General features: G+C 39.4%; 1 protein-coding gene across 3 annotated transcripts in view; it reads right to left on the reverse strand.

Annotated features, from left to right (window-relative positions):
• The window catches only part of HCFC2 (host cell factor C2), a 59,600-nt gene extending 48,605 nt beyond the window's left edge, over positions 1-10,995 (reverse strand). For 2 of the 3 annotated variants that reach the window (XR_002783653.2, XM_003405303.4), the window contains exons 1-5: positions 10,812-10,995; positions 9,177-9,325; positions 7,354-7,514; positions 1,786-1,994; positions 732-816 (exon numbers count right to left, since the gene is read on the reverse strand). Coding sequence is in view for 2 of the 3 variants with exons in the window: in XM_003405303.4 (XP_003405351.1) it covers positions 732-816; positions 1,786-1,994; positions 7,354-7,514; positions 9,177-9,325; positions 10,812-10,974 (767 nt within the window). In the remaining variant the exon portion in view is untranslated. The remainder of the gene's footprint in view (positions 1-731; positions 817-1,785; positions 1,995-7,353; positions 7,515-9,176; positions 9,326-10,811) is intronic. The other variant, XM_023539042.2, reaches the window with a different exon arrangement.
• Between the last annotated feature and the right edge of the window lie 4,555 nt (positions 10,996-15,550).

Here is a 15,550-nt window from a genome sequence, read left to right on the forward strand (position 1 = left end):
TAAATCCCTATACTAGTAAATACTTCACCAAATTCCACTTAGATAGTACTCCTAATCCCAGATCACTGTTGCATAAACAAGAGGACATGTTGATGGTAGTAAACAGCTAACCTTTATAGGGTGCTCTCTATATATCAGGTACTGTTCTAAGCATTTTATATGTATTGATCCACTTAATTCTCACAACTACCTTGTAAAGTAGGCTCTATTATTTTCCTCATTTTATACCTGAAGAAACTGAGGCACAGGCAGATTACGTTTCCTTGCCAAAGCTCACACAGGACAAGTACAGAGCTGAGACTTCATTTAGCCAATCTGGTTATGGAGTTTGTATTCTAACCATAGCTCTACACTACCGTCCAAAGAATAACCACTGAGAGTATGTGCTGAGTACAGATCAAGCACTACCAAAAATATGTACAAAGAAAACAGTGAGTTAGGTGTGTCAAGCTTTTCAAGAAGGCAGATCAGCTTGACAACACTGTGCCTTACACTATGTAATACCTACTCTGTGCAAGCATTGTGAGGTATGTGAAGAAGTATAAGAGGAAGTATGATGAAAAAATGGCACATTAAGTATTTTAGCTTCTGTAGGAACATTATTTTAGCTTCAGTAAGCACAATCAAACATTGCTAAGTTCAGTAACCTGTTTCCAAGAAACTAGCAGCATCACTTTTCTTTGTGTGTATCTTTCTTAAGATGGTTAAAAAAAAACAAAACAAAACCATACTTGTTTCCTATAACATTGGCTGTGTGAAGGCTTCGTGGAAGTGGCACTGTTCCTTTAGTCTCTGGTTTTGACCATGACATAGTTTCTAAAAGTAAAAATAAGTATATTAGCAACTTGATCTAATAACAGCAAATGACCTCAATTTACAGTTAAAAAAAAAAAAAAAAGAGGACTACCAAATTGAAGCAAAAATGTTTCAAGACAGTTATTTGAATTTCATCTTAAACATTTCCAGCTGACCTAAGTTGCCAATCACAGAAATCTATTTACATTTGAATGTTAATATTTATAATGAAGGTATTCTCAGAGAGTCACCAATTAAAAATTAAGATTAAGGATTTTAACAATTTTAAATAAGAGTACTGTTATATACTCTTAGTATCCCTATCACTCTTTCTTATACCCTAGAAATGCTTACCCAGGGTTTTTTTTTTTTAACTGACTAGCATATAACATTACTAATGCTGCCTTTCTTGTAAGTACGGTAACCATATAATTCATCATCCCCAACTGGGGCACTTTTGAGAGTGGAAGAGGGTATTCTTGATAATTACATGGGACAATAAGCATAAATAAGGACCATCCCAGCAAACCAAGACATATGTACCTTACCTTCAGGAAGCACAGGAGAGTTACTACCATAAATCTAACATTAGTTTGTTCAACCTGATTCATCAGCAACCATGCACATCATACCTTAGCTGCCCCTGGGGCTACAAGCACTGGTTATAAAGTGTGTGCAACTCAATAAACACTACAATCAAAAATATTTTTCAAAGGATTTTTAATTTGCCTTTATTAATCATAACCCTGGATGGCTCATAGAGCTAAGCACTCAACTATTAGCTGAAAGGCTAGTGGTTTGAACCCACCCAGAGGCTCCTTGAAGACAAGCCTGGCAATGTGCTCATGAAATGTCACAGCCTTTAAAAAACGCTATGGAACAATTCTACTCTGCATACATGAGGTTGCCATGAGCTGCAATCGACCAGACAGCAACTAACAACACCAACAATCATTACCAATTCCCAAACCTGAATCAAGTTAAGCTTACCTAACTCAAGTTGCCATAGGTCATCCAGGCGAGCACCACACATTCCCCCAAAAACATACATTTTAGGACTTCCAGAATCTTTTTTGCAATATATAATGGCTGTGTGGGATTCTCTTGGAGAAGGCACAATCCCTTTAGTCACTGGAATGCTCCAACCCACAACACCAGAACCATGCTGTAGTTCCAACTCATAGAAATCATTTAAGTATCTAGAATATTATGAAAGAAATCAAAACATTATGATAACATATACCATTTATTTGCTTTAATTTTTGCTTCTATTTCTAAAGACAATACATGCTTCCTGTGAAGAATTCACACAGTACTAAAAAGGTATTGGGAGAGCAGAAACCCCACACCTCATTCATTCATCACATATTTATCAAACAGTAATATGTACCAGGCACTCCTCTAAGCACCAGGGACCAGTAGTGAACAAAAATGTGAAAAAATCCCTGCCATCATTTAGCCAATACTCCTGTCGATGATGGCTGTGGTGGCTTTAAAATCTAGCTGCTAATTTTCTGACACTCTTCCTATCAGGAGGTGTGGTCTATGTCTCCTCCTCTTGAATCTGGGGAAGATTGTGACTACTTCAATCAATAGAGTATGCTGAAAGGACACTATGTGACTCCTGAGCCTAGGTCATAGAAGGCCAGTGCAGCTTCATGAGAACACTCGATCCTGGCACCAAGAACCACCATGTGAGAAGTCCAACTTCCACAAAATCATTGTTCTGGAGGGGCTACATGCAGGCATGTAGGGTGACAGGCCCAATTAAGTCTGTCCTTCAGCCATCTCAGCTGAGGTACCAGATAAGAGAGTGACCATTCAGGCCTTCCCATCTGTGTCCTGTCTGAATTCCTGACCCACAGAATCTATAAGCATAATAAAATGGCTGTTGTTTTACATCATTAAGTTTTGGGACAGTTTGTTACATGACAATAGTTAACTAGAACCATCACTATTAATGACATTTCAGACCTTTCAGACATCTCTCTCTATGGATAGCCACATATGGATAAATGAAACCATAGTACAAGGGCTAAGTTACAACTTTTTTTTTTCTTCACTCTATAGCAACGTCTTAGACAGCTTTTTTTACTTTAGAAACTGGGATTAAATTTGTCAGCTGTGATATGGATGTTTTCAAAGTTTTGAGCAAAATGACTTTTATAAGAGTTTATTTCCTACCAAATTATTATCCAAGTTAGAGTGTAAAATTAAAACATTTTAGGATGTATAAAACCTCATAGTTCAGCCATATAATTGTTTTGGGGGGAAATAATTCTAGGATGTTATCCAGGAAAAATAAGAAGTCCAAGAAAGAATACAATGGATAAGAGAAATGGTAGCACAAAGAAACTAGAAATTTATAGTTAACATTAAATCGATGTTGATAAATGTGGTTGTGAAATCTAAGGAATCATGAAGAAAGACTTATAAAAACTTAATTTCTTAATATTATTATAATACAGAATAAAATTCAAGAATATATGGAACATACAGAATAAGAGGATAGGCAAAAGAATGCTAAATGGCAGTAATTTATTCTCAAGGATGACAAGCCCTTTAAATACATTAATTTCGGAGCAACTAAGGGACAACTAGAATTAGCATGTATAACTTTCAAATAACTACAGGAAAAGAGTCAAAGAAAAATAATATATCAAGAAAAAGTAAGGAAAAGAAAAAAGAAGCAAAGAATAGAAAATGGAAAGCAGTTAATAAGATGGTTTAAAAAACAAAACAAGGACAAGGTATGTATTTTAAAAAAAACTGGTGCACATCACAAAAAAAGATCAAATTTCCTTAACATAAAGAGCTCCTACAAAATCAGTAAGATAATGATCAACCACACAACAGACATAGGTAGAAAGATGTAAACTGACAGTTGACAGAATAGGAAATAAAAATTATATAGACGTGTATTTATACACACACATGTAAACACACAAACATATAAAATGTTCAACCTCATTACAACTTTTAATAATCTAGCAAACACAGGAAAAGAGGGAAAAAGCAGCAACAAACCAGAGTAGGTGGAAAACATAAAATATGAGGGTAGGAAAAACTTCCCTTCAAGTCTTTGAAGTAGAAGGAGGCAAGGGAAACAAAAGGACCCTGAATCTAGCCATAAGCTATTAAAAGCAAGGATGATATTAAAACTATTTAACAACTGACCTGGCATAGACTTAAACTAATCTGAATGGACACCAACCAGAATGCTGTACCAGTTCATACTAGCTAACTTTTAGTACTACTTCCAAAAGGTAAGTCTACAACAAAATGATGCACATAGGTCAAAAATAAAGGACTGAACAAATGTATCAGGAATGTGCAAAAAAAATAAAGTAAGGGTAGCAAAAATCAACCTTTATACACATAATATCTCATAAAAAATATGTGAAACAAAAATTATTAGATATGTAAGAATAAAACACAAATCCACGGGAGATTTTAATATGTCACTCAGAAACTGATATCACCTAGACCTGCAAAATAAATAAGCATTTGAATAATAATTTAAAATGTTGATTTAATGTATAAATGACCTTGTATCCAAACAATCAAGAGCCCAGGTCTCTAAGAATACCTATAAAATAATCACAAAAACTAACTGTAAAGGAGACCACAAAGACAAACTCCAAAAAGGAGAAACTTCTTAGGCTACATTTTCTAACCACGATATAATAAAACCAGATATTAACAACAACAACATTTTCCACTTGAAAAAAAAAATTACTTTTACATTAAAGAAGAAATAGAAATTAATGATACTAAGAACACTATATATGCTAAGAACACTATACTAAGAACACTATATACCAAAACCTATGGGACAGAGCCAAACAGTATCCAGAGGAAAATGTATAGCCTTTATTCGGAAACAACAGAAAATAAATGAACTAAGTAAGCATTCATATCAAGAAGTCAGAAAAAAAAGAATAGAGATTAAAAAAATAAATGAAAAAGAAAAAGTCAATAAAACTAAGAAATAGCTGTTTGAAAATACCAATAAAATAACAAATCACTAGCAAGTCTGATTAGAAGAATGGGACAGATAACACAAACATTTAAAATGAAAAAAATGACATAACTATTTGGAGTAAATAAAACAAAATTTATAAAGGACACTTAAAGGATCAATAATAAAAACAGAAATCCATGAAAAAGCAATTAAAACTAATAAATAAATTCAGCAAGGTTTCAGGATAAAAGATCAATATTAAAAAAAAAATTGTTATTTCCATATAGTACCAATAAACAATCTAAAAACGAAATAAACCAGTTTCATTCACTATGGCATCAAAAACAATAAAATATTTGGGAATAAATTTAACAAAATAAAAGCAAGGCTCATACACTGAAAACTATAAAACATTGCTCAGAGAAATTAGAGAAGATCTAAATAAGTGGCGAGGCATTTCATGTTCATGGATTAGAAAACCCAGTATTAATAAAACGGCACTTTTTCCAAACTGATCTGTAGATTCAACACAATCCCTATCAAAATTCCAGGCATTTTTCGTAAAAATTGGCAAGCTGATCCTAAAATTTACATAGAAGTACAAACAATCTAGAAGAGCCAAAACACTCTTGCAAAAGAACAAAATTTGAGAATCTACACCTTCCTATGATAAACCTTACTGTAATGCTACAATTATCAAGACAGTGTGGTACTAGCATAAGGATGAACATACAGATCAATGGAACTGAAATGGAGAGTCCATAACCCTTTATGTTTATGATCAACTGATTTTTGACAAAGACGCCAAGGCAAATGAATGGAGAAAGGATAGCCTTTTCAACAAATGGTATTGGAACAACTGGATAGCCACATACAAAAAAGATGAATTTAGACCCTTACTTAATCCCGCACACAAAAATTAACTCAAAATGAGTCACAGACCTAAATGTAAGAGCTAAAACTATAAAATTTTTAGAAGAAAATCTTCATAATTTTGTGTTAAGCAGAGTTCTTAAATATGACACTGAAAGCATGATCCATAAAAGAAAATTTTGATCAACTGGACTTCATCAAAATTAAAACTTTTACAGTTCAAAAGACACCATTAATACCAGGCTCTGAAGGAGGCGGTATTGGGAGTTATTGCTTAATGAGTACAGAGTTTTTATCAGGAGTTTTGAAAATAAATAGCGGTGACAGTTGTGCACGTATACACACATACACACAAACACACACATCACCACCACCATTAAGTGCACCATTAAGAAAATGAAAAGACAAGCCACAGAATGGGAGAAAATATTTGCAATTTGTAATCCTGATTAAAAAAAAAAAAACACAAATACTTATATCCAGAATATATAAAGAACTCTTATAACTCAGTAATAAGATTGCAAACAACCGAATTAAAAAACTTGCAAACGTCTTGAATAGACATTTCACCAAAGAAGAGAGATAAAATGGCTAATAAGCAAACAAAAAAACGTTCAACATCATTAGTCATTAGGAAAATGCAAATTGAAACCACAATGAGACACGTTTCACACCCACTAGAATGGCTATAATCAAAAAGACAGAAAATAACAAGTGTGAGGAAGAACTGAATAATTTTTAACCTCTTTAATGTTTTATAATTGTGTATTTTAAAAACCTGTTTTTTTTTAATGGAAAAATGAAGAGATGTGCTAAAAGCCTAAGTATCTAGCATAGTGTGGTAGAATAATCTTTTTTTTCCTTTTCTCTATTTTCCAGATTTTAAAAGTTGGGGGTGGGGAAGCTAAAGACCCTACCATCAATCTAGTATAGGTAAAAAGATACACACTGGGGATGACAACTACATATTGTACTATATGCTAGAGGGCTGCGTGAAAGTGCTTTGAAAATTAGGCCAATGATATTATTTAACCATCACAATGACAATGTAAATTAAATATTTTTATCACTTCCATTTTACAGTGATGGAAAACTTAGATTACTAGGCTTGGATTACTTGCTCTAAAGAATGCACATGGCTTAATCAGTGAAGCCAGAATCAGAAAACAGCTTTTTAGGCTCTAAATCTCCAAATCCTGAGTGCTATAATGACCATGTGATCAAAACACTATTCAGGGGGAAAAAAAGCAGCAGTGATTAATTGTTTGCAAAAAGGAGATGATTTGTTCTAAAAGTATTCGCTAGTGAGTCATTTTAACAGCTTCCTGTATGAAAAATGAAAATGATGGCCTTCAATTTATAGTCAGATTTTTGTCACCAAATTCCCAGGGAAACCTAATTATAAAATAGCCATCTAATACTATTCATTATAATTTACGACCTAGCTAAAATACGTTACAGCTCAATATATGCAAATATATTGATATAAGCAATTACATTAATATCAACTTAGTAAGATTATTTCAGATTAGAAAGGGCAATTTCGAAAACTATATCCTCCAGGGACTAAGCAAAACACAGGAAGGCAGATTTGTTCATTGTTCAGGTTTAAATGCAAAAGGCTAAGATTGATCCCTTTTAATAGTTAGAGATGGAAGAAATCAAATGTCCCTAATTTAAATCATAAAGTAAGAATTTGGTCTGAAAAAGAGTCAGCATACCTGGGAACGTTATTGTTTGAATCTTCACTTTCATTTGCCAGGCCACCAAACAAATAGCATTTGTTACCATATAAAGAAAAGCTATGTCCAAGCCGAGGACAAGGAGGTAAACCAGAAGAAGGGGGCTGGGGTCTCATTTTCTTCCACAACCAACGACTTGCCTAAAAAAGAGCATAAGTACACTAAGATAAAACCAGAAAAATACTCCTATACTGTCAGGAGTGCAACATCAGAAGCCCCTTTCCCCCCTGAAAAAAAAAACCCAAAGCTGTCAAGTTGATCCCAACTCTTAGCAACCCTATATGACAGAGTAGAACTGCCCCATAGCTTTTCCAAGACTGTAAATCTTTACGGAAGCAGACCAGGTCCCTTAACATCAGACCAATACATTTTAATCCAAATCCAATCAGAAGGCTCTAATAAGTTATTTTTGAGACAAACGACAAGTAAGCTAATTTCTGGAATTAAAATAAATGTTCCAATAGAAATTCAATCTATTCTTTCATATTCACAGATTTCCGCAATGGCAAACTATGGAAAGCTTATAATAATAACCACTAACAGTTCTAAAAAGAAATGCCGGTGGCATAATGGCTACGTGCTACGGCTGCTAACCAAAGGGTCAGCAGTTCAAATCCACCAGGCGCTCCTCTGAAACTCTAGGCGGCAGTTCTACTCTGTCCTATAGGGTCGCTATGAGTAGGAATCAACTTGACGACACTGGGTTTTGGTTTTTTTTTGTTTTAACAGCTCTAAGGAAACCCTGGTGGCATAGTGGTTAAGTGCTACTGCTGCTAACCAAAAGGTCGGCAGTTTGAATCTACCAGGCGCTCCTTGGAAACTCTATGGGGCAGTTCTACTCTGTCCTATAGGGTTGCTACCAGTCAGAATCAACTTGATGGCAATAGGTTTTGGGTTTTTTAACAGTTCTAAAGTATTTTCTAAATGAAAAAATAAATATCATGTATAGCTTTAACTAAATATAATTTATGTATTTCTACTTTCTGAAATTAGGAAATCCATGAATGGTATATATTTTAACCTTTAAATAAACATAAAGCTGCTTTAACAAACTAAACTCCAAAACTTATTCTCTGGTTATTGGTATTTTCTTTATCTGAAGCTATTTTTGAAATGGGTTGCTTGTAAATAGGTACAATCCACACGTGCAGGCCAAAGAGCAGATGCCCTCACAATTATGGTCCTGAACACATGCACAGTTCAGGAAGAAAAGTCAGCTAGGGCTGTTGAAGAGTCTGATTTAATAAAGAGAGTCAAATTTAGAAAAACTATATGAATCCATTACCCTTTTTTTATATGTATTACCGGGCGGCAGGGGGCGGGGGGGAGCGATTATTGGTGTGAGGGTAACAATTTCTACAACATTAAGGCAGTAGTTCAAAGTATGGCCTACAGACCAGCAGCACCGCTAGGAACTTGTTAGAAATGCGAATGCCAGGCTTCCACCACAGATCTGAATCAGAAACTCCAGGGGCAAAACCCAACAATCTGCTTTCACAAGTCCTCCAGGAGCCTCTGTCTCAGGCTAAAGTTTGGAACTGCTGCCCTAAGATACGAAAACCTAAATACATGTACAACTGATACTAAAGTAACAGATGTCTTAATGTTAGAAATGTTGCACTGGGTATTAAAAAAAGGCTTACACTAGAAACTTAATGCTTTTTAGTTAAGTGGAAACATTTTCTTTGAAACTGTAATATGCGATGCTCACACTATTTTAAATATGTTAATGAAATATTTTGCAATCGTTTGAAGAGTTATAAAAGCTTCAGATTGAGATAATAAATTTGAAATTCACTTACTTGTAACTCATATAACTCATTGCTGTATCTTCCATATTCAACCATTCCCCCAAATACTAATATTCTGGTGCCATCACAGACAAATCCATGGGCAGCGCAGCCTGGAGGGATGTCTCCCCGAACAGCTGGTAGGAACCACTGATTGGTAACTAGTTGCCAAAATAAAATTAAAACCAATTATAATAAACAACTGCTACCACATACTATGTGGTATGTGCTTTACATGTATCATCTATATCAGTGGTTCTCAACTGGGAATGACTGCTCCCCAGGGGCCATTTGGCAATGTCAGGAGACATTTTTGGTTTTAACAACTAGGAGGGAGAGGAGGAGAGTGCTAGGGGAGAGTGCTCCTGGCATCTAGTGGACAGAAGCTACTAAACATCTTACAATGCACAGGTAAGCCCCCAACAACAAAGAATTACCTGGCCCCAAATGTCAACGTACTGCTGTAGAGACGCCCAGATCTACAGCATTTCTTACAAAAATCTGGCTGGGTGGGTACAATCATAAATCAAAACTCTGAGCCTTACAAAGGTTTAGTGACTATACTTCTGACCCTGGGCAACTGGCAGAGCAGGATTCAAACCAGGTCTAAGCCAGAGTTTTTACTTTATATCAAACTGTCAAATAACTTTTCAACTTTATATGCTGGAGCGCTGGCAAGCGAAGAGGGCAAAAAGTAAAAATTTCCCTACTCCACTGTTTTTTTCACCTTTAAACGACCACTATGATTAAGTGGCCTTGTCAAACAAAAAATGTACTGATGGTTGCAACAGACTCAAAATTCAGTAATTCGCCTTACACCAAAGAAACATGATAGCCGGAGCATTTCTAAGTGGGAAAAATGGAATCCCAACCTCCTTTCTATGCCACAGAAGTACTCAACAGCTGAGCCTCCACCGCCAGAGGCAGCAGGGATTTGCAGTGGTGCTGGAGCTATGACAGTAGGACCAGTCCAGAAGAACGCTGCGCTGCTGAGCTTTGGCACACACACCCAACCACCTACCTATACATGCAGTGACAACGCCGGTCTCACCCACGAACCACTTCCCCCTCAGTTTAGAAAGCTACCAATAGGGTAAATCGTGACTGCCACCTGCCAAACAACGGGGCTGTATTTGGGGTGAAAGTACCAGAATGGCTCCTTTTTCCCTCGTCAACCCCAAGATTCTCCTCCTCCTAAGGGAGTTTGAAGAAAGGCAAAGACGGAAAGGCCCAGAGCTCTGGTTTTCAGTCGTTTTGGTGTTTTGACAGGGATGGGATCTCGGGGCCCTGGAGTGGCCGAGACTTCGGGGAAAGGCCCAGGCGGATGGAAACTCTCTCGCGTACGTCCGCCAGCGGGGCTGGGCGGGGGAGAGACGCTGGACCGCCCGCCTCAGGGCCGGCGCGCCCCGCTCGGGGTCCGGTCCCGCCCCGCCGGCCCCAGAACATGGAGCTGCCGCCCGGGACACTGGCGGGCCGCGGCCGCCCGGCCGAATCGCGCTCCTTGCCAGCCGGCCGGGTAGGCAGTGACCGCGGTGGCCCCGGGAGCCAGGCGGTGACAGCTGTCAGGCCCGGGGCTGCCGCCTCGCCTCCCCTCCCCCTCCGCGGCCGCAGACTCGGCAGAGGAACCGCTGCCGCGACCGCGCCTACCGGTGTTGTAGACGTGCAGCTCGTCCGCGATGCCCTCATTGCCCCCTCCAAAGATGATCATCAGCTCCCGGATGGCCACGGCCCGGTGTCCGTGCCGGGCGCGGGGGACCGGCCCCGTGAAGGAGGAAACCCGCCTCCAGTTGAGGAGGCTGGGAGCCGCCATCTTCCCAACCCCCGCCCCTCTGCCCACAATGCACCGCGCCCGCCCCAGCGCCCGGCTCCCGGGGGAGGGCGGGGGAGCCGCCCCCGGCAGTGCGCCGGGAGGGCGCTGAGTGACCGAGGGCGCGCGAGGTGAGGCCGAGGCGACTTGGCAGGGGAAGTGTCCCCCCGTCTTCTCCCTTCCCCGCCCCACCAGGCGTCGCTGCTAAGCCAGGCGTTCCTGGCAACAAGTTGTAGGGGGAAAGCCTTTCCCCGCCTCCCCACCCAGAAGGTACAGCGTCTTCCTTCACGGCCACTTTAATTGAGGATCTGTGAAGTGCCAGGCTGCGCTGTGCTGGTCCCAGGGATGGATGGGGAGCGATGAAACGTGGTGGGCCCCTCGGTGTAGCCGGGAGTCAGACCCTTTAAACAGTTACAACACACTGCGAGGAAAGCTGGAGTAAAGGTGCAAGGTGCTGTGAGCGCACGGAGGAGACCTGTCTCCGCAGAGGGGGCGACATGCACGCCGAGGGCGGGCCCTGGGACGTCGAGAATGCTGGAGAGGGAGAGAGGGCATCTGGGCAGTTGGCGCAGGGAGCTGCGAGATTCCAGAGCCTCTGCCTGGAGCCATTGAGCTATGCGTAAGCCTTTGCCTTGTATTCGTGGCCCTCAGGTGGCACAGATGATTAAGCGCTGGACTATCCAGAAGATAGGCAGTTTGAACCCATCCAGAGGTGCCTCGGACGACACGCATGGTGATCTGCTTCAGACACCTGTGGTCGCCATGAGTGGTAACCAACTCCATGGCAACTAAACTATCAACAACCTTGTGTTCTGGAATCCCACTAAAAAAGATGAAAGTACAACAGAAAGGAAAAAGAAAATTTAAATCCCTACCTCAACTCTCAAGAAGGTACCAAGGGGACTACACGCAATATACAGCAAATTTCCTGAAATTCTTTTTTCTTCACGTTTCATCATTTTCGGTTTCTCTCATATGTCTAGCTCATCTCGTAACTCCCTCAAGCCTAGACATGCCTCTTCGCCTTCTTGCCTACCTAAGTGTTCTTTTTGGAAGTGATTCTTTACCTTTTTAAGGGAATTCTAACTATTCTCTACAGCTCCTGCTTTTCGAGTTCTCTTTTCAAGTTTACTCCATTAACCCAAATGCATAATAAGGCCAAAAAGAATTTGAGCAGGGAGGAAAGGTGGCTGGGGAACAAAGGAAAAAGGTTATGAATGCTTGTGCATTAATACATTTCCTTGTTACATACATAACATGGGCTCCCGTTATAAAGTTTTTATGGATCTGCAGCAAAAAAAGGAAACGTTAGAGCAAAGCAGTGAGTTTTTCATAAAGCCAGAAGTATTTAATTTAAAGGACTGCACTAGATCCTTAGAGTTTGGTGTTAAAATATCCTTTTATGAACGATATTGTAAGTAGGTGTGGGTTGCAAATTTTTTAAAAATTAAATATGTAAATCTGGGAACCACTTAACTAGGGGAATGGTGAAGGCAAAATATTCTTAAGGCGAAAGAGACCACAGGTAGTAATTGGTATCTTACATAAGGAACTGCGGGACTAGGGAGGATGTGCTTAATCTAACAGAAAAGAAGTATTAACCAAAGCACCTTTGACTCACCTCTGCTTAACTGAGGAGTCTAGAATAGGTCCCCAGTTGTCAAGAAAGCTACCGTCAATCTTTGAAACCACAAGAATGGAAGCAACTACCTGGGAGGTGAGTGTGTTGTTGTTAGATGTTGTTAGGTATGGTCAAGTCGGTTCTGACTCATGATGACCCATGTTCAACAGAATAAAACCCTGCCTGGTTCTGCACCATCCTCACAATCATTGCTATGTTTGAGTCCATTGTTGCAGCCACTGTGTCAGTCCATCTCGTTGAGGGTCTTCCTGTTTTTTTGCTGACCCTCTACTTTACCTTTTTTTTTTTTTTTTTTTGGTTTTCTGTTCTACAATGATGTCTGTCATGAATTGAATCGTGTCCCCCCAAAATATATGTCAACTTGGCTAGGCCGTCGTTCTCAGTGTTGTTTGGTTGTCTTCTATTTCATGATTGATATAATTTCCCTGTGCGTTGTGAATCCTGTATCTATGATGTTGATGAGATGGATTAGCGGCAGTTAAATTGATGAGATCTACAAGATTACATAGTGTTTTAAGCCAATCTCTTTTGAGATAGGAAAGAGAGAAGTAAGCAGAGACAGGGGACCTCATACCGCAAGAAGGCAGCAGTAGGAGCAGAGCATGTCCTTTGAACCTGGGGTCCCTGCACCTGAGGAGTTCCTCGACTAGGGAAGATTGATGACAAGGGCCTTCCTCCAGAGCTGACAGAGAGAGAGCCATCCTCTGGAGCTGACACCCTGAATTTAGACTTGTAACCTACTAAACTGTGAGAGAATAAATTTCTCTTTGTTGAAGCCATCCACTTGTGGTATTTCTGTTATAGCAACATGAGATGATTACGACAGATGGGTACAGGCTAAGTTGTTATTTCAGGTACATTAGACTTGGGTATAATTGTGGGCCCTGAAAGAGGATCGGTTGAAAGGGGAAGGCTGAAGACCAATGGGAATATGTCATTTGTAAATGCTTTCTGGCACAGAAGCTGCTTATCCAACACATAGTGGCAGGAAACAGGAGGAGAGCCAGGGTGGGGAGAGAAGAATCTCTTCTTATGGGAAGGAAGAACATTTTGCTCAAAAGCAACCCATCAAACTTCCCCTTAGTTTTTGTTAGCCAGACCTGGGTCATTTAATATATTAAGATTACATTAGCTGCAGTGGCAGAAATACCAAAATAATAACTGACTTCAAAAGTTTCTCTCATGTAAATGAATTTTGGAGGTGTCAGCCTGATGCTAGCATGACAGCTATGTTCACACCAAGTCATCAGGAACCTAGGCTCCTTCTAGCTCATGGTCCAGAATAGCTGCTGCAGCTTGAGCTATCCCATCTACATTCCAGTCAGCAGGAGTGAGTAAAGAAAAGGAATCGTCCCTTCTCCAGAACACATTTTGAAATTATACACATTACTTCTGTGTGTATCTTGTAGGCCAGTATTTTGTCACAAGGCAGCATCTAGTTGAAAGAAGTTTCAGAAATGTAGTGTCTATTTAGAATTGCCATGTGTCCAGCTACTATTCAAATTCTGTTTTGAGAAAGAAAGGGAGAGCAGACACTGGGAGCCATCTTGCAGTCTCTGCAACATGTGGGTACAACAGTGGTTTCTGCTTGGGAGCTTGTTTTGTTTTGGGAGGTGGCCTTAGTAATGCGAACCAAGCAAGGATTGGAGGGTTGGAGATAGCAATTGTTTGAGCTAACCAACTATGCCTGCCTCAGGGAGAATTGGGACCATAGAGCAAGAGCCAGTATAAATATACAAAAACTCCTAACTGAAAATTTGCCCAATTCATAGAATACTATCTATGAGGAAAAAAACTACATATAAATTTACATATATACTAAGGTTGAACAAATAAGTAAATACAGATAATGAGAACCAGGTTTCTCGCTGTAGAGTAAGGAGTTACAAATAAGCAAGGAGGGAAGGCTAGAATGAACCCTGTGGTGCTGGATTAGAGTATGAAGTCATGTTTATTTTGCTACATAGAGAGATAGATACAGAAATAAACATAGATATGTGTGTATACATATGTAAGTATACATACATATATTTCCTAGCATTGTTTGCTGAAAGGACCGAGAAGCATTGGCACCTCTCTAGCAACAGGTACACCTAGCACCCAGATTTTGGTTTCTAAGTACCCTTTCTCAATAAAGGAAACCAGACTGATTCCAGGAGTGAGGCAGAGAAAATACAAGATGAGCCTGGAGCATCTTGTAGTGCCAAAAAGGGAGGAAATGCTCAAAAAAAAGGGGAGGGGGTGGGGGAAGGGAGGGAGATAGAGGCATGTCAAAAGGACCCAGGAGCCAACCTAAAGAGCTCCCGATGAACAAAACTGGAACAGTCTGAACAACAAAGTAAATAATGATGGTATTGGATTATAACACAAAGAATAAAAATAAATACCTATACTCAGTACTGATAGAAATGATCAAATAAATAAATGGGGAAGAATGGACAATATTTCTTGCAGACAAATTCCAATGAATAAATACGGATGAAATGAGGGAAATAGGATATCACCATTAGAACACCACATTGATAATTGCTACAGGCAAGATTCACTGATGAGTGCTAAAACTAGCAGAGGAAAATTTTAGGAGAAACAGGATTCTTGTGTGACCTCAAAGTATCTCCCCACAAATACTTATTAAATAGTGCAGTGATTTTAACATATGTCTATAAATTCTTTGGTACTTCTCTGTTCAGGGAGTAGAGCTTAATTCCTTTCTTGAGTGAATTAGACTTAATGGCCCACTTCTAATAAATAGAATATGGAAAGGAAAAAAATAATAACTTTACAGTAGAGAAACCTGGCAAATACCACCTTAACCAAATGATCAAGGTTAACACCACCAGTGATAAGTCATGCTAATATCATAAGATACCATGAAATGATGTGATAAGAAGGGCACTTCACCTCTGTACTGTTCTTCCCCAAAATCCGTAACCTCAG

The sequence above is a fragment of the Loxodonta africana genome, chromosome 4, assembly GCF_030014295.1.
Source record: "Loxodonta africana isolate mLoxAfr1 chromosome 4, mLoxAfr1.hap2, whole genome shotgun sequence".
Taxonomy (NCBI): Eukaryota; Metazoa; Chordata; class Mammalia; order Proboscidea; family Elephantidae; genus Loxodonta; species Loxodonta africana.